The sequence below is a fragment of the Dreissena polymorpha genome, chromosome 15 (genome assembly GCF_020536995.1).
Source record: "Dreissena polymorpha isolate Duluth1 chromosome 15, UMN_Dpol_1.0, whole genome shotgun sequence".
Lineage (NCBI taxonomy): Eukaryota > Metazoa > Mollusca > Bivalvia > Myida > Dreissenidae > Dreissena > Dreissena polymorpha.
In genome coordinates, this window is record NC_068369.1 from 35,683,460 (window position 1) to 35,708,266 (window position 24,807).

General features: G+C 36.2%; 2 protein-coding genes across 8 annotated transcripts in view; one reads left to right on the top strand and one right to left on the bottom strand.

The window, feature by feature from the left end:
* Positions 1-7,676, top strand: part of LOC127860706 (fasciclin-1-like) — an 84,222-nt gene extending 76,546 nt beyond the window's left edge. For all 7 annotated transcript variants that reach the window (XM_052398965.1, XM_052398963.1, XM_052398964.1 and 4 more), the window contains exons 22-23: positions 3,924-4,038; positions 7,233-7,676. In XM_052398965.1, coding sequence (XP_052254925.1) covers positions 3,924-4,038; positions 7,233-7,510 — 393 coding nt within the window. In that variant the 3' untranslated portion in view covers positions 7,511-7,676. The remainder of the gene's footprint in view (positions 1-3,923; positions 4,039-7,232) is intronic.
* Positions 7,677-17,448: 9,772 nt separating this feature from the next.
* Positions 17,449-24,807, bottom strand: part of LOC127859684 (uncharacterized) — a 32,929-nt gene continuing 25,570 nt past the window's right edge. The window contains exons 19-26 of the mRNA XM_052397191.1: positions 24,452-24,569; positions 23,250-23,394; positions 22,301-22,460; positions 21,397-21,541; positions 20,926-21,088; positions 20,238-20,415; positions 18,751-18,865; positions 17,449-17,964 (exon numbers count right to left, since the gene is read on the bottom strand). Coding sequence (XP_052253151.1) covers positions 17,681-17,964; positions 18,751-18,865; positions 20,238-20,415; positions 20,926-21,088; positions 21,397-21,541; positions 22,301-22,460; positions 23,250-23,394; positions 24,452-24,569 — 1,308 coding nt within the window. The 3' untranslated portion in view covers positions 17,449-17,680. The remainder of the gene's footprint in view (positions 17,965-18,750; positions 18,866-20,237; positions 20,416-20,925; positions 21,089-21,396; positions 21,542-22,300; positions 22,461-23,249; positions 23,395-24,451; positions 24,570-24,807) is intronic.

The following is a 24,807-nucleotide window of genomic DNA, read 5'->3' on the forward strand; positions in this document are numbered from 1 at the left end:
AAGAACAAAGGTGAATGTTACGTTCTTCGTGAAATTTAGAACAATAAAAAAATACATGAAATTCGTTTTCAATGACACGTGTGTTTTCTACATTTAGACAATGTATACAATATCGAAGACCATGCTCTATACCAAGATGTCGTCCAGTTTCAATAAGAAACTTGTGGTTGGAACATCTGAACTTTGCAAATGCTTTTCTATAAAAGAATGGTATTTTAAGCGAAAGATATTTTTCTGGTTCAAGCAATGATTTATACATTCTATATGTTTCACATCTAGACGAGTCGAATAAACTCCCTGACCATTTTTGCGTGTTACAACAAATAAGGCGATCTTTAAACAGTTGTAAAAATACATCAACATTGCCAACATCTTGATACACCCAGACATAACCAAATCCATAATTAAATAACAGATTTTTTACAGAAGTAGCCCAATTTGTCCTTCCGATTTCATCCTGGCGTTTTAACATATTATAACAATTTTTTGGATATCTATGCAATGGCATATGAATAAGTTTACACCAGTATTTAACACACTTGAAATGATATTCTACACATAATTCTAATCTACCAACCTCCCCTAGGGCCATGCAATTGTTTGTTGACCTATTCAAACCAATAAAATCTTTGCAAAATTGAGCCTGGACTTGTTCTATATTTTCAGAAAGGGTATGACCCCAAATTTCAGCCCCGTATAAAAGGATCGGCTTAACCATTGAATCAAAAAGTTTAAAATACTCTTGAATGTCAAATTTTCCAAAATAGCCTTGGTAACTTTTTATGGCATTAATAGATTTTTTTGCTTGCATTGCCAACTTAGCTTTAGCCTTGGACCAACTTAATTTAGGAGTAAACAGTAGACCCATGTACTTGTACACTGACGTGACATTTACATGCTTTCCATTATAGAACCAATTTTCATATGACCGCAATGGGCCACCATTTCTAAATACAATTATTTCGGTTTTCTTTTCATTAACAGTCATGCCACTCATTCGACAAAAATCAGAAATACTATTTAATTGACGCTGTAGTTCAATAGCCGTTTCAGAGCAACTCGCAACATCATCGGCAAATAGTATACATTGTATATTTGGTATGTCATCCGTAATAAAAATTCCTTGATGACCCTGGTCACGCAGGTAAAGGGATAACTCATTTATGAATAAATTAAAATTGATCGTGCTAGTTACGTCCCCTTGTCTTGTGCCAATGTTACACCTAAAATCAGTGGTAACATTGTTATTTATGACTCGCACGCGACTCCGTAAATTAGAGTACATAGAGACAAGGACATTATAAAGTTTTCCTTTTAAACCTATTTTCTGCATTATGTCAAATAGTTTATGGTGCAATATACCATCATAAGCCCTTTGAAAATCAACGTATAATACATAAAACCTTCCTCCTGGCTTAGTTATATATTTTTGTACCATGCTTTGTAATACGAATATGTTATCAATTGTAGAATAACCTTTCCGAAAACCTGATTGCGACTCATCTAGTTTGCCAAATTCTTCGGCCCAAGTACACAATCGTGAATTAACAATATTTCCAAATATTTTATACATTACATTTATTAAAGAAATACCTCTATAATTTGTCGGTTCCAGTTTAGAACCGCATTTGTGTAAGGGAACAATAATGCTTTCGATCTACATGTCAGGAAAAACACCTGTATTAAGAATATGATTAAAAAGAGAGCAAAATACTGGACATATAACATTAGCCGTGTTTTTATAAAACTCTGCCCCTATACCATCAAACCCCTGCGCCCTTCCCATTTTTAATTTATTAATACTTCTCATTATTTCTTTTTGTGTGAAAGGACTATTTAGAACTAAATCATATTCAGGTAATGCAGCTTCTTCAGAAGTTGCAATCATGAGCATATTTTCTCGATATAATAAGTGATTAAAATAATTTAACCAATCACTTTGTTTGATTTGTTGCTGATAACTACAATGTGAAGCTTTTTTATAATTTGCACTTTTAATTGTTTGCCAAAATAAATTTGGATTACTACGTGCTTGGCATAGCCTATTTCTCATATTGTGTTGGAAAATATCCTTCTTGTTTTTACACATTTCTTTAAAATTTCTTTTTTCGTTTATGTAAATTTGCAAATCCCCCCTTGAGCTTGTGACCCGGAATTTTCTCAAAGCTTTATATTTACAATATTTCAAATTATCACATTCATTATCCCACCATGGTGTATCTTGCCGTTCATAAACGTTACGTTGTTTGGTTCTATTATGGACTTTCATGTTTTCTGCAGCAGTTTTATAAAGTGATACTATTGTTTGAAGAGCCTGGTTCATATCTACAGTAATTTGATGAAAAATGTTGTCTTTGCATAAGTTATACATATTAACAAAAGTCTCAATAAATCTATCCCTAAGCGTATCATTCCATTTAAATTTATCAAGTTTAATATTATCATCAGTGATGTTACTTTGAATGCTACGGGAAGAAGGTAAATCAACATTCCTGTTGCTATTTTTTCTATGAAAAATCATAGTAGCGCATATAGGGAAATGGTCAGATTCATCAAAGGATAAAATATTAAACTTCGTAACAAATTGAAATAAATCAGTTGAAATAATGTGATAATCAACTAAACTCGCTCCATTTTGTGTAATGAATGTAAACTCACCATCAGGGTCACCAGTAACACGCCCATTGAGTATATGAATTCCATGAGCACAGCAGAGTTCTAATAAAGTATGCCCGAATGAATTATAAATATTATCCTTATTATTTCTCGGCTTCTCAAAATCATCTGTAGTGTAGTCTACCTCTGAATTAAAGATAAAGTCAATGTTATCTGCAGGAATGTAGTCCAGCATAGTTTTAGTCCTAGCATTTAGATCACCTGCAAGATATAACATACAATCGGGATATATATTTTTTAACAATAAGAGCTTTTCGTCGATATAAGTAATTCCGTTTGTATCATCTCTGTGTTCGTATATCGGTGACCCTTCTGGCGAGACATATGCAATGTACAAAATAATATCAGATGGACAATTGAAACAGCTCACTTTCAAATAAAGTACATCACAATCAATAAAATCCGAACAAATTCGTGTAACTAAGCCATCTTTTGTTAAGTGACTTTTTACAAAAACTGAAATACCTCCACTATTACGTAAAGCATTATTTTGCCTAACTCTGACATTATCAAAGCAACAATATCCTTCTAATAAATCATTAAACTGTCCGCTAATATCTCCCCACGTCTCTAGTAAACCTAGAATATCGAAATTTGTTAAGACATTTAAAACAGAACAGTTATTTACAAACTTCTTTAACCCGCACACATTCCACGTGCAAATATTTATGTTTATTTTTGGGCCTTGACCCATTTCCTAGTCAACACCAGTTGCATCGCCCTCCAAAAGAAAGTCCGTCTCCGGACACTAGATCTTAGACTTCACTTGATACTAAATCTAACACTATGCCTAACACTTGACCTGACACTTGACCGGACACTTGACCTTGCTATTGACCTGGCAATAGACCTAGCACATGATCTGACACTATAAACAGAACCTAACCTGACATAAGACCTGACACTACATTTTGAAATCGAATTAAGGATAATATGTGGGTTATGCTAAATATTTGGACGTCTTATTTTTATGTTTATTTTTCTGTTTAATAATACGATGGTGTTCTTTGCCGTAATGCTATCGTCGGGAATCATGTTCGAATAATAAATTATTTTACTCACTAAATACAGCAATAATAACAATTAAAATGTGTTTAGATACCTTTAATTTATTACTGACAACAAACGCATTATTTCAGTGTGATTCACTGTATCGTGTTTCATTTTAGACAACCGTAACCTTTAAATGAAAAAAAATGAAAATCACATAATTTATTTGTTTATTTTTCTTTGTATTGTTTGACTAGATCGTTCGCCGCCATATCGTCCCCAACCAAAAGGTCGATTACGATAGCATCATCGACGGCTCCTTCAGCGCTTACGCAAGCAGCAGGAATATCACAGTGATAGCTAGAACTGACGGTGAGTGACTATATCAAAGTGATAGCTAGAACTGACGGTAAGTGACTATATCACATTGATAGCTAGAACTGACGGTGAGTGACTATATCACAGTGATATCTAGAGCTGCCTGTGACCATATTACAGTGATAGCTAAAATTGACGGCGAGTGACCATATCAAAGTGATAGCTAGAACTGACGGCGAGTGGCCATATCACAGTGATAGCTAGAACTGACTCTGAGTGACCATATCACAGTGATAGATAGAGCTGACGTTGAGTGAACATCACAGTGATAGCAAGAACTGACAGTGAGTGAACTTTTCAGAGTGATAGCTAGAACAGACGTTGACTGACCATATCACAGTGAAAGCTAGAACTGACTGTGAGTGACCATTTCACAGTGATAGCAAAAACTGAAAGTGAATGACAATATCACAGTGAGGCTAGAACTGACTGTTAGTGACCATGTCACAGTGATAGCTAGAACTGATGATAAGTTTCCATATCACAGTGATAGCTAGAACTAACGGTGAGTGTCCATATCACAGTGAATTCAAGAAATGACGGTGAGTGGCCATATCATAGTAATTTCTATCACTGACGGTGAGTGACCATATCAAAGTGATAGCTAGAACTGACGGTGATTGACCAAGTCACAGTGAAAGCTTGAACTGATTGACCATATCACAGTGATATCTAAAACTGACGGGGATTGACCAGATCAGAGTGATAGCTTGCACTGACGGTGAGTGACCATATCACAGTGAAAGCTAGAACCGACGGTGAGTGGCCATATCACAGTGTATGCTAGAACTGACGGTGACTAACCAAAGAAAAGTGATAGCTAGAACTGATGGTGATTGACCATATCACATGTTTAGCTAGGACTGATGGTGATTCACCATATCACAGCGATAGCTAGAACTGACGGTGAGTGACCATATCACAATAATAGCTAGAACTGATGGTGATTGACCATATCACAGTGATAGCTAGAACTGATGGTGAGTGGCCATATCATAGTGTATGCTAGAACTGATGGTGATTGACCATATCACAGTGGTAGCTAGAATTGACGGTCAGTTGTCTTTATATCACAGTGATAGCTAGAACTGACGGTGACTCATCACTGTGACATATCACAGTAATAGCTAGAACTGACGGTTAGTGATCATATCACTATGATAGCTAAAACGGACGGTGAGTGACCATATCAGAGTGATAGCTAGAACTGACGATGAGTAACCATATCACAGTGGTAGATAGAGATGACGGTGAGTAACCATATCACCGTGATAGCTAGAAGTGACGGTGAGTGAACATATCACAGTGATAGCTTGAACTGACGGTGAGTAACTATTTCACAGTGATAGCTAGCACTGACTTTGACGAACCATATCACTGTGATAGCTACAACTGACGGTAAGTGATCATATCAAAGTAAATGACAGAACTGACGGTGACTAACCATTTCACAGTGATAGTTAGAACTAACGGTGTGCGACCATATCACAGTGTTAGCTAGAACTGACGGTTAGTGACTATATCTCAGTGATAGCTAGAACTGAGGGGAAGTGACCATATCACAGTGATAGCTGGAAATGACGGTGAGTGACCATATCACAGTGATAGCTAGAATTGACGGGGAGTGACCATATCAGAGTGATAGCTAGAATTGACGGGGACTGACCATATCACAGTGATAGCTAGAAATGACGGTGAGTGACCATATCACAGTAATAGCTAGAACTGACGGCGAATGAAAATATCACAGTGATAGCTAGAAGTGAATGGGAGTGACAATATCACAGTGATAACTTAAACTGACGGGGAGTGACCATATCACAGTGATATTTAGATCTTACCGTGTGTGGTCATAGCACAGTGATAGCTAGAACTTACGGTGAGTGACTATATCAGAGTGATAGCTAGAACTGACGGTAAGTGACCATATCATACTGATATCTAGAACGGACTGTGACTGACCATATCACAGTGATAGCTACTCACTTCGATTGGCCATATCACAGTGATAGCTAGAACTGACGTTGATTGACCATATAACAGTGATAGCTAGAACTGACGTTGATTGACCATATAACAGTGATAGCTAGAACTGATTGTGATTGGCCATATCACAGTAATAGCTTAAACTGAGGATGAGTGTCAATATCACAGTAGTAGCTTGATCTGACGGTGAGTGACCATATCACAGTAATAGCTAGAACTTACGGTGAGTGACCATATCACAGTAATAGCTAGAACTTACGGTGAGTGACCATATCACAGTAATAGCTAGAACTTACGGTGAGTGACCATATCACAGTAATAGCTAGAACTTACGGTGAGTGACCATATCACAGCGAATGCAAGAACTGACAGTTGGTGGATCCGTTGTGATTGCATGATCATTTGTGTACGACATCATTCATCCATGGTGCATTTAATAGATCTTTGCATTGCCATACATTGATAAAATAGATGCAGCTTATTTATGACCATGTGTATCGTAGTTAATTATAGAAGCATTAACACAACCTAATGGTATGCACGCGTTTATATTTCGAATTTTACAAGATTTTATTGATAAATTGATTATTAGTTTTATTTTTTCCGTATGATACATGAATTAGGTTGCACAACGTTTTCGCCAAAATAGCTGGAGAGAACCCTAATTTATACATGTAGTTATGTTTGTTTTTGGCAACGAACCAATTTCCTAATAATGTAACATAAGACATGTACTAGACAAGATGCATAATTACACACAAAAAATAAATAAACTTCTGGAAAGGTAATGGTACGGTCAGTGGAAAGCCGTGTTTGTTTAACCGGACGTAAGTATCAATAGTATAAATTTTAAAGTATAGTTTCAGACTTAACATGTCTCCGTTTTCACCAGAGGCCTTGATAATTAATCGTCGTATGGCATTACATAGATCCACCATTTTGGAAGAACAAACTTAGTACATACATCCACAATTACTTTATTTATTGTATCATTTTAAATTCGTTGGCAAGTTTTTTTATTTTTTATTTTAAGAATATATTTATAGTAAAAAAATATATATTTGGAAACTAAAGAATTCATCTGTAAACTTAAATTAATTTAATTAATTAATTAAAAAATGGAAATCGGACAAACCTATTTTGGTACGGATTTTATGTGCGCATCTTGGATATTAAATGTATTTTAAGCTATCTAATTTCAGGGTTTTATCTCAGATGGGAGGATATCGAAGCCAAGATCGTCAAACCAAACATTTTAGCCATTAACGCAATAATACACGTGGTCGATCGGTTCCTCATGACGTCACCGTACCAGACCACCACACTTCCGCCTCCAACGTCGACGACTACTCAAAAACCTGTATCATCCGGTCATACTATCCACGGCTCAGTTCACGCCCATTATGCCTCATTAAATATTCATTTCGCGTATTTCATTTGTCTCGTGTGTTCACAGGTTGTCACATATTTGAATGTCTGAAGATGATGCAGGTGAAAAACTGTATGATTGTTTTCGTTTTTTTCTTTGAAATACGTTGTGTTATATTTTGTTGTTGATGGCTCTTAGCCCGTCTATATAAACAACGCGACGGCATTTTAGGTAATGATGCTGATTATGTATTATACTTTAAACTGTTCACGCGCCCTTTTTTGAAGAAACGATTGATTTTTATTTGTGTTTGCGTAATTATATTGCTTGCTGAACAAGTGTTCTTAATGTGTTGCGACGAAACCGTCTTCCATTGCCTAGAATAGTTCGGGTTTTGTTTTAATACGCATATTGTTTGAAATACATGTTTTCAATTACTTAATTATGCGTAATGCATGATCATCATGAATCATTGTTTTCAAATTCGTCATTATACCATGTTTAACTGTTTAAAAGAGTTTTGTTATATAATATTAATACTTTAACACGATTTCCGGATTTTTGGCATTCGTGAACTTCCACACGAAATCCTCAAATACCACTCCATTCACCTCTGATATATCAACTATGTACCATAGTCTCTCCCCTATACAATTCTCAAATAAAATACAATCTATTTTATTTCTTATAGCAAATGAACAAACAATACTTAAATAATGTTCAGTACATTTTCTGTATTTGACAAAGCATCTGGGCAGTTTACTGTCTGCATCAAACATGACAAACATCACAATAATATAATAATTCAAGAAATACTTATCAAGAAAATGTATGTTATCGACATGACACACATTTCATTCATACTCATTTATATTATCCGCCTATTTTGTTTTTCTTCTCGTAGTTGACCAATGCCTGAATTAATTACGTTCGAACATTCATTCACACTGTACAAGTAATTAAAATACAAAAAAAACACAACCCTACATTAGGCTTTACAGTTCGACTGTTTACAGCTGAATGACGGAAAAACGTCAAGCACAGTCGATTTCCTCGTGCACACTTTGAGTGCGTCCAAGCGTGCATTATGGGAAAATATAAATTTCTGATTTGTACACTCAAATGATGAAATATATATGTTCTGGAAGTTGAATACAATGTGGCACATTATGCCAGTGAGTCATGCTTTCAAACGAAATACTCATTTCCTTATTTTGCTGTATAATGTTGATTAACCCAAGTTGTGTTTATCAAAGTGACGTCATTCTATGTTCATGACGTCATGTCATTTTAAAGCGTAATTCGCTTGGTCATTGACATTTTATTTGCATGTGGGAAAAACACGTTTAACCAATTTTAAATATTGTAATACACGTTTAATAAGGTTAAGTCGGATAACACAAATACAACAAAGAACAGAACGCAGAACAGATCATATTGTTCACCAGTTCATATAAAACGCACGCGAAATTGAATTATGACATATCCGCCTTAACAGGCATTTGCGCATTTAATGACGTTAACTGTTTACATGATATCCTAACCGTATGACCCAAGTCATTTAACAAATTCATATGCGTAAACTGTGATCGTTGACCGAGATACTGACGTTAAATAACATTACATTAAACACTGATATGTCTATAATTAGAGGGAATGCGTTTGAAGTGAATTCCTGATAATATTTCATTGTTAATAGTATGGTCTTTATGAATAAAATAGCCACTTAAAATCTAATACATCATTTTTTCGTAACCTTTACAATCATTAGACACTCTTTCTTGGCTATTTTTTTCGCGGTAAACGAAATAAGAATCACATAACGTTATAAATAAGTCATTGTTCAATTTATAATGTATGATTATGTACTAAATAAATGACCTAAACTCTTTTATCAATTTCTTTGCTTGGTGAACTTCATACAATGTGTGTCGTTGTGGGTTTGGTAACCCGAATACCGGACGAATGTCCTATCTGTCAAAATAATGCATGAACCATTTTTGGAGTTGTCAACATTACGTTGTAACGAATGTCCGGGTTGTCAAAACAACGTATGCACAATGTCCGCTCTTGTCCAGATTAGCGTAGGAACCATTGCCCGGCTACCTCATCACCCAAAGAACGGTTGAAATGAACGACCTTAGCAATATCCTAAAACTATCCTAAAATACAAAAGTAATTGTAAGTACTTAGTTTCCACCAATTTTATTAAGATAAAATAGCGTGAAATATATAAATAAATGTATAAGCATTATATATATTAATGCCTTCAGAGACAAGCAATTACCTGAACAACTTAGCTTAATAAGTGTATATATAATTTATTGTTCTACTTTGATATCAATATACATTGGCATAGAGATATTGCGCTTTCATAGCACATATCTAATATATTGTAACACACAGACTACGGTGTGTTCAGATAATAAACGTTCGGACTTGTTTTTGTTTTTTTAAATATCTCAACGCATTCCAGCAAGTATGGACGAATGTTGGGAGTATAGCTGCAATTTTCAGAGATTTGGTTGTTATTGAACGATTTAGTGTGGCCCCTTATGTTGAGAGGGGGGGGGGGCTTGACTACTCGGAGGACGCTCAACCTTGCCGGTATGGTGACTACGAATCAAACGCACATGCTGCCGGGAACGCGGTTTGAACCCGGAACGCCAATTTCACTGAACTGTTGAACTCAACAAGTGTTTATTAAATGCGGTACGGCTATCCGGGTTTAGGCCGTGTTGGCAACCAAAACTTCCTACAACGAGTCCGGCACAGATATATAATATAAAATGTGACCATTTATTATGCCACGACAGCGCATTTACGTTTAAGACGCTGACATGATATTTTAAAGTGTTATCGGATACCCATCTGATAACAGTTTTAAGCTCCGCCCATCAATATCCGTTTTAAAACTCCGCCCATATTTGGTTTACTCAATGATTTTTTTTAGCGTTCCATGTTTTAGCCCCGCCCATTCTGAGAACTACTTTTTTGTAGGCGTGGTATGTCGCTTCTTTGATTTAAATGGAAAGAAACAGCGATTCATATTTTATTCAGAAGTTAGAACATTAATAAACAATAAGTTGTTTTTTTAAACAAAACTAACACTTTATTAAGTATATATCTATAGGGAAATATAAATTAAATGAGCATTAATCAATGGAAAAAATATAAATGAATACAAATGTGCACCGCTACCATTCATTGGCTGCAGATGAACACAATTTAAAACAGTAATGATAAACATTTTAAACGTAACACAAATATACTTAACACGTTTTAAATAAAATATGACAGATTTGATCAAGTTAAAGAATAATTTATGACAAATATTCACTAAACATCTCGTCTAAGATTATATAAAAAAAATAAAAATAAATAAATTATACTTTACAAATGCTTTCCTTTTTTGTGTCATTCTTATAAAAAGCAAGGCAAACAGGTGAATAGCATACTCAATGAATTAACATTGACAAAGTAAAATAATTTATACTTGATTGAGATGCTTTGCTAATGCCTGCCATGCCTAATAATACATGACAATTTCAACTTTTAAGTGTCTGAAATCAAACTTTTACAAAAAATGATTCTATCTCCACAACCAAACAGGAAATTTGTGTAGTCAACCTGAAAATAAAATAAAGAATCCTTTAGAAAATAAAACATCATCAAACATTCATTGCATAACTGCTTTAACCCTTTCAGTGCTGGAACCGAATTTTGAAGGCCTTTGCAAACGGTTTGGATCCAGATGAGACGCCACAAAACTTGGCGTCTCATCTGGATCCAAAATGTTTGATATTCTGATAGTAATCTTTGAAAAAAAATGAAGAAAATGCTTATTTTACAAATTCAGCAGACGACATTTTAGCAGACGAAAAATTTCCCAGCATGCAAAGGGTTAAAAATAAAAATCCAGATATATAATTTGTATTAAAATTGAAACTTAATAAATATAGTGACATATAGATTTATAACATGTTCAGATAAAACAATAACATAAATACTCTCAAAAATAAATTTGTCGACAAAAAAGTATTACCTTTCCGACAAATTAATTAGATGGGTTGATGTGAAGCTGTGCCGGGATGCAGTTCGGGGGGGGGAATATCTCGAGTTGGTTGAGAGGCAGAGAAAAACTCGGACAAGTGCAACTGACGAGGGTAGAACTGTGCCGCCAAGAATTTTGGTAGATATCATCACCCATGGAATGTGTGGTCGCAACTTTCTGCCATTAAAAGAAAAACATTTCATATTATAATAAAATAAAACAAATCCAACAGGAGATTTCAAAATAGAGTGTTTTAATAACATTTTTATGGCACAACTTGAACAAATTACAACTTTAATAGACACAATATTATTAATACAAAATGAAAATGTATAAACTCCACTTTGTATAAAAATAATTAAGATTTTCTTTTAACTTAAAATATTTTTTTTATGGACTCGGGGCTTTTTTTGCTTATTAAGGGAATATGTGTTTGTTTTCCTAATTTGAGAAATTTGCGACTCAAATTTTCACAATTTAAAGAAGTTCGGGACTCAAATTTTCACAATTTAAAAAAGTTTGCTACTCATTTTTTCACAATGTTGATCTGTGGGCGACACAATTTTGAACAGTTTTCGACACATGTTTTCAAAAAAGTTGCACAGCGCGCAACTCATTTGTTCACAGTTTTGAACAGTGCGTGACTCAATTTGTTCACAATTTTGAACAGTGTGCAACTCATTTTTTAAAATTGTGTACAGTGCGCGACTCATTTTTCTACCATATGAAATTAACAGTGCGCGACTCTTTTTTTTCCAAATTTTGAACAGTGCGCGACTCATTTTTACAAATTTTGAACAGTGCGCAACTCATGTGTTTTCACAATTTGAAGAGTTTGTGACTTATTTTTTTGTAATTTTGAATGAACAGTGCCCCACAAAATTGTCCCCGATTTTTTAACAGTGCGCAAATGATTGTTCCAAATTTTGTACAGCGCGTGACATGATTTTTTCACAATTTTGAACAGTGCGCAACTCATTTTTCCACAATTTTGAATGAACAGTGCATGACTTATTTTTTTGAAAAAATTTGAACAGTGAGCAACTCATTTTACAAATTTTGTACAGCGCGTGACTCATTTTTTCAAAATTTAATTTATGAAAAAGTGTGGTACTCATTTGTCCACAATTTTGAAATCATAATGAACAGTGGGCAACTAATGTTATCCACAATTTTGAACAGTGCGCGACTCATTTTTTCAAATTTTGGTACAGTGCGTGTCTCATTTTTTCACAATTTCGAACAGTGCGCAACTCATTTTTCCACAATTTTGAATAAACAGTTCGCGACAGTAGAACAACTGGCACTGATCATTAGTTCATCAGCATGAGAATGGGTGTAAAAAAATGGCACAAATAATGAAACATGTGTGTTTAAGCATGTATACATAACATTGAAACTTACCAACCACTCGGCCAGGAAACATATGGTGCAGAAGCTGCAGGATTCAGCATGCTCTCCCACTGATATTATGCAGATCAGTGGTCAAACTGGCAGTCAACTTATGTTGGGATTTCCCAATTGTGAAGATATTAACATCAGCAATCTCCAAACACAAACATGTTCATTTATTGTCAGTCAAACAGCAATTAATCCATCATGTCACCCTGACAGTCTCAAAACACGATGCAAAACCAAAGCATTTTCGTTTCGTCTAACACACAGCTGGTAACGTCGCTGAATATTGCACAAAAGCAGCTTCATTATGAAGTTCCAGCGACTCGAAATACACAAGTAGTCGCGTTTCCCACCCACTTTGACTTCGCACGTGAAGGCCTGTTTTTTGGGGAAAACTGTTAACATCTCACAACTAAACGTATATTACGGAGATGGACAAGTAGAAAAATAAATCACTCTTATCATTTCCAAATTGCGCACTACGTTAAAATCCCGTTCCATTTGAGTATTGTATTTATTGTTTGAAATTTTCACTCAACACATTTGCTTTGAAATAAGAGGTTGGTGTGTACTCTTGGAAGTACATGTCGAATGTGATTGTAAAAAAATATTGGTATTGTGTTTTTAGTGCAGAAACTATTCTTTTAAGTTTCGATTTCTCGCTTCAGTTTTTGTATTATGTGCGTTTAAATTTGATTGTTTGTTGCTTACTTTCGAACTATTTTTTTATGTGTAAATATATATGCATAGACGCTAGCGGATGTAATCAGGTTGCTACTAATTTGCATATTTATTACCGTATCTACATCAATGAATTTAGCGTTTTTTTGTTTTTGTTTGTTTTGTGAATATTTTCTTATTTACTTTAAAATGTGGCATAATAAATAGAATATATGGTTGGTGACTTTTGATATCATGTGATATAAGACTCGTCCGATATGGCGTGTGAAAAGGCTCGGCAAGCCTCGCCTTTTCCTACGCCATATCAGACTCGTCTTATATCACATGATATCAAAAGTCACCAACCTTATATTCTCTATATATCTCATGCCAAAAACTTACTGAATGGGTCTTTCCCAATAATGTACATGATTGATGGACATGACTAAGTGTTTGGCTGAAATAGGTACATACATGTAATAGTGATGTTGCTACAATCTCATAACCAGCTGCTTTTTTATAATATCAGTTCTGTTGTTCTTTACTGTAATAGTAGTTTGCTATTCATAAACGTTCTTTCTTTGTAATTTTGACTTCAATACTTTTTATAGAACTTTAAATAACATCGAGCATAGCTGTTTAAGTAATATTTTGTACATGATCTTTAATAGGTTTCTTTATTTCACTGCGCAATAAATGATTATATTCAGACAGATTACTGCCCTAACGTGTCTTAGCTAGGGCGAATGTCGAGCTACCTCCGAAATCGACATCTGGCACTAGTGCCGAATATCGAGCTGAGGCGAATGTCGAGCTAGCTCTGATATCGACATTCGGCACCAAACTCGCATATCGAGCTTGGGCGAATGTCGAGCCAGTTCTGACTTCGACATTCGACACTAGTCTCGAATATCGTGCTGAGACGAATATCGAGCCTGCTCTGACATCGATATCCGTCACTTGTCCCGAATATCGAGATTGGGCGAATGTCTAGCTAGCTCTGACATAGACAATCGACACTATTCTCTAATAATTAACTAGAGCGAATATCGAGCTATCCAAGACATCGACATTCGGCACTAGATCCGATTATCAAGCTTGGGCGCATGTTGAGCCAGCTCTGACATCGACACTAGTCCCGAATATCGAGCTGGGACGTATATCGAGCCAGCTGTGACATCGACATTCGGCATTAGTCCCGAATATCGAGCTGTGACGAATATCGAGCCAGCTCTGACATGGACAATCAACACTTGTCCCAAATATTGAGCTGGGGCGAATGTCGAGCCATCTCTGACATCTACATTCCGAACTAGTCCCGACTATCGAGCTGGGGAGAATGTCGAGCCAGCTCTGACATCGACATTCGGCACGGGTCCCGAATATCAAGCTGTGGCGAATATCGAGCCGGCTCTGACATCACCATTCGACACTAGCTCCGTATATCGAATTGAGGCGAATGTCGAGCCAGCTTTGACATCGACATTCGGCACCAATCTCGAATATAGAGCTTTGGCGAATGTCGAGCCAGTTCTGACAGTGACATACGACACTTGTCTCGAATATCGAGTTGGGACGAATATCGTGCCAGCTCTGACATCGACATTCGACACTAGTCCCGAATATCGGGCTGGGACGAATATCGAGCGCGCTCTGACATCGACATCCGACACTTGTCCCGAATTCGGGATACGTCAAACTTGTCAAGGCTATAATATAGTATAACATATTTCTTGATCAACACTCACGTGTTTTCTATAACGATGATTGAATACGGGTCGTCATACCTTGGCGATCCGGGTTCAAACCGCGTTCCCGGCAGCATGTGCGTTTGATTCGTAGTCGCCCTACCGGCAAGGTTGAGTGTCCTCCGAGTAGTCAAGCCCCTCCCCCCCCCCTCTCAGCATAAGGGGCCACACTAAATCGTTCAATTACAACCAAATCTCTGAAGATTGCAGTTATACTCCCAACATTCGTCCCTACTTGCTGGAATTCGTTGAGATATTAAAAAAATGAACAAGTCCGAACGTTTATTATCTGAACACACCGTAGTCTGTGTGTTACAATATATTAGATATGTGCTTTGAAAGCGCAATATCTCTATGCCTATGTATATTGATATCAAAGTGGAACAATAAATTATATATACACTTATTAAGCTAAGTTGTTCAGGTAATTGCTTGTCTCTGAAGGCATTAATATATATAATGCTTAAACATGTATTTATATATTTCACGCTGTTTTATCTTAATAAAATTGGTGGAAACTAAGTACTAACAATTACTTTTGTATTTTAGGATAGTTTTAGGATATTGCTAAGGTCGTTCATTTTAACCGTTCTTTCGGTGATGAGGTATCCGGGCAATGGTTCCTACGCTAATCTGGACAAGAGCGGGCATTGTGCAAACGTTGTTTTGACAACCCGGACATTCGTTACAACGTAATGTTGACAACTCCAAAAATGGTTCATGCATTATTTTGACAGATATGACATTCTTCCGGTATTCGGGTTACCAACCCCACAACGACACACATTGTATGAAGTTCACCAAGCAAAGAAATTGATTAAAGAGTTTAGGTCATTTATTTTGTACATAATCATACATTATAATTGAACAATGACTTATTTATAACGTTATGTGATTCTTATTTCGTTTACCGCGAAAAAAATAAATATTCTTATTTCGTTTATCGCGAAAAAAATAAATAGCCAAGAAAGATTGTCTTATGATTTTAAAGGTTACGAAAAAATGATGTATTAGATTTTAAGTGGCTATTTCATTCATAAAGACCATACTATTGACAATAATATATTATCAGGAATTCACTTCAAACGCTTTCCCTCTAATTTTAGACATATCAGTGTTTAATGTAATGTTATTAAACGTCAGTATCTCGGTAAACGATCACAGTTTACGCATATGAATTTGTTAAATGATTTGGGTCATACGGCTAGGATATCATGTAAACAGTTAACGTCATTAAATGCGCAAATGCCTGTTAAGGCGGATATGTCATAATTGAATTTCGCATGCGTTTTATATGAACTGGTGAACAATATGATCTGTTCTGCGTTCTGTTCTTTGCTGTATTTGTGTTATCCGACTTAACCTTATTAAACGTGTATTACAATATTTTAAATTGGTTAAACGTGTTTTGCCAACATGCAAATAAAATGTCAATGGCCAATCGAATTACGCTTTAAAATGAAATGAAGTCATGAACATAAAATGACGTCACTTTGATAAACACAACTTGCTTAATCAACACAATACAGCAAAATAAGGAGATGAGTATTTCGTTTGAAAGCATGACTCACTGGCATAATGTGCCACATTGTATTCAACTTCCAGAACATATATGTTTCATCATTTGAGTTTACAAATCAGAAAAATATATTTTCCCATAATGCACGCTTGGACGCACTCAAATTGTGCCCGAGGAAATCGACTGTGCTTGACGGTTTTCCGTCATTCAGCTTTAAACAGTCGAACTGTAAAGCCTACTTTAGGTTTGTGTTTTTTTTGTATTTTATTTACTTGTACAGTGTGAATGAATGTTCGAACGTAATTAATTCAGGCATTGGTCAACTACGAGAAGAAAAACAAAATAGGCGGATAGTGTAAATGAGTATGAATGAAATGTGTGTCATGTCGATAACATACATTTTCTTGAAAAGTATTTCTTGAATTATTATATTATTGTGATGTTTGTCATGTTTGATGCAGACAGTAGATTGTCCAGATGCTTTGCCAAATACAGAAAATGTACTGAACATTATTTAAGTAGTGTTTTGTTCATTTGCAATAAGAAAGAAAATAGATTGTATTTATTTAAGATTTGTATAGGAGAAAGACTGGGTGTACATTGTTGATATATCAGAGGTAAACGAAGTGGTATTTGGGGAATAAGTTTCGAAGTTCGCGAACGCCAAAGGTCCGGAAATCGTTTAATAGTATAACATTATATAACTAAAATCGTTACAACAGTTAAACATGTCAAATCACAAAATAATCTGAAAACAATACATGAATTATGGTGCTCATGCATTACTCATAATTAAGTAATTGAAAACATGTATATTAAACAATAAGCGTATTACAACACAATCCGAACACAACGTATTTCGAAGAAAAAAACGAAAATAATCATAAAGTCTTTCACCTGCATCATCTACAGACATTCAAATATGTGACAACCTGTGAACACACGAGACAAATGAAATACGCAAAATGAATATTTAATGAGGCATAATGGGCGTGAACTGAGCCATGGATATTATGACCGGATGATACAGGTTGTTGAGTAGTCGTCGACGTCGGTGGCGGAAGTGTGGTGGTCTGGTACGGTGACGTCATGAGGAACCGATCCACCACGTGTATTATTGCGTTAATGGCTAAAATGTTTGGTTTGATGATCTTGGCTTCGATGTCCTCCCATCGGAGATAAAACCCTGAAAGTAGATAGCTTATAATACATTTTAGATATCTGATGCGGACATAAAACCATACGAAAATGGGTTTGTTGATTTTTCTTTTTTGTAATTCATGAGTGTTAAGTTTACAGCTGTATTCTTTTGTTTCCAAATATATTTTTTTATTATAAATAGCTTCTTAAAATAAAAGAAATAAATTTCCCAACGAGTTGAAATAATGAAAGAAATAAAGCTAGTATGGATGAAGTTACTAAGTATGTTCTTCCGAAAGGGCGGATCAATAAAATACCATACGACGATAAATCAGCCAGGCACCTGGTGAAAACGGAGACATGATATCCTTTTGAGGCTAAAACGTGTTAACTAGGAAGTTATACTATAGATACTTACGGCTGGTTAAACGAACAGGGCTTTCCAATGACCGTAACAAGGCGGTTACAGCAGTGTATTTAATGTTTGTGTGTAATTATGCATCTTGTCTAGTACATGTCTTATGTTACATTATACGGAAATGTGTTCATTGCCATAAGCAAACCAAAAATTACATGCATTAATAAGTGATAATTGATATTGCCACTAACCGTTCTAGCTATCACTGTGATGTGGTCACTCACGGTCAATTCTAGCTATCACTGTGATATAGTCACTCAACGTCAGTTATACATATCACAGTGATATGGTCAATCACCGCCAGTTCTATATATAACAGTTATTTAGTCACTGACTGTCAGTTCTAGCTACCACTGTGATATAAAGACAACTAACCGTTAGTTCTAGCTATCACTGTGATATGAGACAACTTACCGTCAGTTCTTGCTATCACTGTGATATGTCTGCTGCTTGCGTAAGAGCTGAATGAGCCGCCAATGATGCTGTCGTAATCCACCTTTTGGTTGGGGACGATATGGCGGCGAACGATCTATTCAAATAATACAACGAAAACTACATGTTAACAATATGTTATGTAAGGTAGTTGTCCTTAATATGTTACGGATGTCTTGAATGACACGCATTTATAATATTCAACAGCTTGTACTATGATGCGATGAAAAAAAACGCGTATATTGGTTTAAATCTATTCAAAATGAAAAACGATATAGTGAATCACGGTGAAATATTGTGTATGTTGGCAATAGTCAAAACAAGCTATATGAAACACGTTTGAAGTGTAATATGATCCTTAATTCAAATGAAAAATCTTATGTCAGGTTAAGTGTCAGGTCTTGTGTCAAGTTTTTTATCATGTTTAGCATCAGGTCCTGTGCTAGGTTTACCGCATAGTCTAGTGCAAGGTCCAGTGTTAGATCCGGTGCTGTGTATAGTGTCAGATCAAATGTCAGGTCTAATGTCAGGCCAAGTGTTAGGTCTAGTGTTAGGTCTAGTGTTTAATCTAGTGTCAGGTAAGGCTATGGTAGTTTCAGGTCATGTAAGATTGGGAATAAGTAAATTATCGGCAAATTAACGCTCAAACCAACTATGTTTTCTTCGTAGCTAAGCATTTTGATGCTATATTATCAGAGATTGTATTACGCTTAATTTGTAACACAATACCATAAACCAAACATTTATGATCAGCATGATCCAACATGATTTCATCCGTAATCATTTAAGACGTGTTTTATTTTATTAATTTCCATTATCGTAATATAATACTATCTGATGGTTACAGCAATTACTCTCCTGAAAGTGTTTCTGAAATTTTCATTTTTACAATATGAGCCGCGTCGTGCTAAATGGGTCTTCTGCCCTTTGTAGCGATCGCAGTCTGGAGCTACGCTGTGCGCATAAAGCATAACACCCATTCTCGCGTGACGCGCCTCGTATTTCGATACACTTTTACCGCATCGTTTTTACCCTATTAGGATAAATTATCGAGAAAAAACCTGAAATCGTGAAATCTTCGGTTTTGGACTTATGGTTCGTCTTAATTGCTTGGTACTTAATTGCAAAAAACCATCTTAATAATATTGTACACGTTCTTCTTATTAAAATAATCATTTGTAGTGCGCGTTGTATATGTTTACTTGTATATATCGTGCTTTTGGAACAACATTGACGTAATTTTTCTTCTTTTTGTGGGAATTATTCTGTATTTGGGAATTGTGCAAATTTTCCTCGATTGGGAAAGTGCCTATTACGGGTTCGTTATCAAGAAGAAAAACAAATGGCGTCGTGCGATAATAGATCTTCTTCCATATGCGAGAGCGCAGATTGGTCTGGAGCTACTCTGGTCGCATATGACATATGACCCATTTTCGCATGACGCGGCTTGTATTACAAAACAATCTTACAGCCATCTTCGCCTCCTTAGTGAGGTTCGTGTTTATGTACTCCAGGTCCAGCCTACTGAGATGCTGTGGGTCCAGCGAGGAGTCCATGGGAACGAACACCGTGTACATGGTCTTCAAGGACGTCAGATCAATACCGGAGTCGCTCGGTATGAGCTTCAGCAGCTGATCGCTTCCAAGACTTTAAACAAATATAAATGAGCATCAATTTCGGAAAACGGGGCTTAATGCATATGCGTAAAATGTCGTCCCAATTAGCTTGTGCAGTGCGCATGGGTTTATCAGAGACGACACATTTAGCTGTTATGGTATTTTATTAATTAAAAGAAGTCTCTTCCTAGCGAAAATCAAGTTCAGGCTGAAGGTGTCATCCCTGCAGTCCGCACAGGCTAATATGGGACGACACTTTTCGCACTTCAATGCTTCTTAAAGTCGTCAGTATGTATGAAACGTACTCAAACAGTGGATATGGATTATGATGGGGGTGCTTATAATTATTATTATTATTATAATTAGTATTAAAAGTATTCTCATATCTCCCTGAAAAAATGACATTTCAGCTGATGGTGATGATATTTGTCATGATAAAGCTAATTGTTTGATGATGACGACGATGACGATGGTGACGATAATGACAACAATGCTACGGTTGAATCATGAAAGATCGCAAGCTGAATATTGTTGTCAATACCTAATATCAGGTTGATGCGTCAACTCAAAGTGAGCGTCATTCAGCGGGAAGTTCAGGAAGCCGTCGATGACGTACATAATGCCGTTACTGCACGCGATGCCGTCACGCACCATGTCGAAAGACCGTCTGAGATTCGTGTAGCCAATATCAACCGAAGTCATTTCTAATCGTGTGCATAGTGTAAGTTATTTATGATATAAGAACTGCAATATAAACCACGTTCTTCGTTAAGTGAATATCAACCCAAGAAATTTCTGCGGAAGTTGTTTTAGACAAAAAAATACATTATACACCATACACATTACCTTTATTGACCTAATAACCACACTTAGTGTTATTTTCTTAATACTTCATGAAGTAAAAACAAGCAATAGTTTTATAACGACGAAACAAAAAAATTGTTTAATTTGAAAACTATGTTTGATATCAAATGTTTGTATAGGTTACCGTTTTACAGTAATACATATTTACCCGATCTATTGCTAGGGTCCATATTTACAAAGGTGAAGGTCGTATTGTAGCGATTCTCTGTGTAGAACTTTCGACTGCCACTAAACATAGCGTCCATGTACGCTTGATTTAACGTGATAGATGGCAGTGCGTGGCTGTTGAATAACTGAAAAAGCAAAATATACCGTAATATTATTTTGCCGATTCGCTTGTGCGTAAAGTGTCGTCTCGGATTGGACTGTGCAGTTTACAGTCAGGGACTACACTTTCCGCTTTTTTTTTGTATTGCTTCGTTTAAATAACTTCTCTGCTTAGCGAAAATCCAGTTAAGGCGCAAAGTTTTGTCCCTGATCAGCCTACGCTGACTGCACAGACTTATCTCGCAACAAACTTTACGCACATGCATTTAATCTCCTTTTTCTCAGAGCGCGGCTCAACTTTATAAGTGACTATGCAATTACATAGCATGCACAGACTCTACACGACAATGATCCCGATACCAGTGACACCATTATTTTCAATCATTTATTTTAATACTGTTTTCATAACCTTTGTAATACATACTTTTATTGGAGAAAATATCTTCTATTAAAACATGTTCAGTACAGCATATAAACATGCACTACTGGTATGCCTAGGTCCGACTTCTCGTTAATGTCATTTTCATTAGGTTATGTGAAACTTGCTATACATTTGTTATTGGGATCGAATCGCGCGAAGATTATATCCGCCTAGCAATTAAAAGGTCCCGGTTCGATCCCACCTAAGGAAGATTTCTTGAAATCGAATCAAAGACATCATGAACGGGGTGTACCAAGAAAATGGAATCGATAGTGTCGTTGTAAGTCTAAGGCTTTCGATTAAATCGAGCTAAAATATATAGGTTGTAACTAACGGCGCGACATTATTGTGTAATGTAACCTACCTGTCTATCCATGTATGGTTCCGCGCTTATGTAACTTCGATGGAAGTTTGAGAGGCTTGCTATAAACTTGGCACTGGGTATCAGCAGAGTGAGATTCGTGTCGTGCGAGTTCGACCAAGTGTAGAGGTCATCCACGTTCATTATCATGTCGTGAAAAGGCCTGAAATGAATTCAAACCACGTCCCGTATTCCAACAAACGTCTGGACTTAAGACTAAGAATAAGACTAAATTGTAAGAATAATCTTTAGACTTCATATAAGTCTTCAGGCATACGTAAGTCTAAGACTTAAAATAAGACTTAGGAACAAGCCTTTAGAGTAAGAAGAAGGAAATTATAAGGTTCTAAAAGAGCTTAAATGTTCATTATCCGTCCATTGATGAATGTTTCGGAATAATTTTATGAAAGTTATTGACAATTGAAAACGCACAATTAAATAGAAAAAGACGCCTGAAGAATTGCGTTGGCGTGATGTCCACCTAGCGATCGGGACTCTCCGGGTTCGATCGATGCGGTAGGGGCGTTCTTCAATGAAACAAAGTAATGCTCGAATGGACATAATCGCCTAATGTAGTACGTATTAGTACCCCGAGCAATCTTAAGTACACTGCAAAGTACCCGGGGTATGGAAAATATGCTTAAAAGTACCCTGGAGTATGGCCGGGTGCCTTTATGCATATTTTCTGTACCCGGGTTACTACATTGTATTATACTTAAGAGTACCCGGGTTACTAGATTGTAGTATAGTTAAGAGTACCCGGGTAACGACATTGTAGTATAATTAAGAGAAACAGGTTCACTTTTAAGTAATACCCGAGCCGACAACGACCATTGAGCTCAAGAAATAGGGTACCCCGTGAAAACCACTCAATATTTTTTTTCATAAGCTATTAGCCTCCGGTGTTATCGAGCTTACTAACACAGAAAACTTTAAACTAGAAATTGCGTACAATAGGTTGTTGGTTTTCTCAATGGTTTCGGCGACGGTCCAGAAGGGGAACTGCAACAGCGTGTCCAACACGTGGATGATCCCGTTACTGCAGCGGATGTCGGACCTGATAACGCTCCCACGGACATTGCTACTGACCGCGAACACTGGAGGATGAGGGATACAAGCACTCGTTACGATACCATGCCGGCCAAAAACACGAAGCTGTAACTTACTAATACAGACACTTGTTCGACAAATTCCGGCCACAATGACGAACCTATAGCTCACTTATTCAGAAACTCGTTACGAAAAATTCTGGCCACAATGACGAACCAATAGCTCACTATTATAGACACTCGTTACGAAAAATTCTGACCAAAATGACGAACCTATAGCTCACTATTACAGACACTTGTTACGAAAAATTCTGGCCACAATGACGAACCCTTAGCTCACTAATACATACATTATTTTGACCAGGATGCCGAGGCAGGTAATTTTTGACGTTTTATACCCTTAATTACATGTATTAATTGTTTTACTTCCGCTCACTGTCCAGCCATATTAGCATGAAAGTTACTGGCGTTTATTTCATAGCAATATTCGCTCTATATCTCGACTTTACTCGCTGCGAAATTTCTTAGCGGGATGACCTAATTAGGGCTCCACTAAGAGCTTTGGCGAGTAGTAAAGTCGAGATAGTAAGCGACTTTAAATACGAAATAAACGTTAATCACCTTTTTACTGATATGGCTGGAAAGTGAGCGTCATTTAAACAAAAAGTAATAAATGGTATACAACAGCGAAAAATAACTGTCTCGGCATGGACGTCGTTATCTTGACTATCACGTGATTAACCCCTCTGATGATGACTTTATAAATGTAATTTTCTGAATTCATTTTTTGATGGTGCTAATGAATTATGCAACTCGTTATGTGCTTATATTTGTAATTATCAATACATTTGTGACATTTCCATAACATCAGTTGACGTATTTTAAAGGTCATTTATACAGGTTACTTTATTTAAGTCCGGTTGAGCGCTTTAAGTCTAACAAACTTAAAGTCTATAGTTGCTGACTAAACATGATAAACACCAAAGTAAATAAAGTAACTTGATATTAATGTTAGTATGTATATGCACTATAGCTCAAACTAATGAGACATATGTAATGTTTTACTGGTGATAAGACATATACAATTTCGTACACACGTTATTACCTTTCTCCTGTTCACGTAGAACAAATAGCGGGTCGCCTGTCAGGGATGAAAATTTCGAGTAATCACGGAACTGCTCCATGAAGAATGAAGAGCCGAAAATAACATGTGAGCGAACGATCTGAAATAAAAAGCATAATACGGGGATTATTGCATGTGCGTAAAGTGTCAAGCCAGATTAGACTGTGAAGTCCGCACAGGCTTATCAGGGACGCTTAGCCTGTGCGAACTATTTAATTGATACATAATGCGCAATAGTAATAACGCTGCATTGTACGATTACATAGATTTGTATATTCACTCATATTTTTGTTCCGATCATTTTATGTTGGTTATATAGTTGTCTTTAAGTTGTTTTG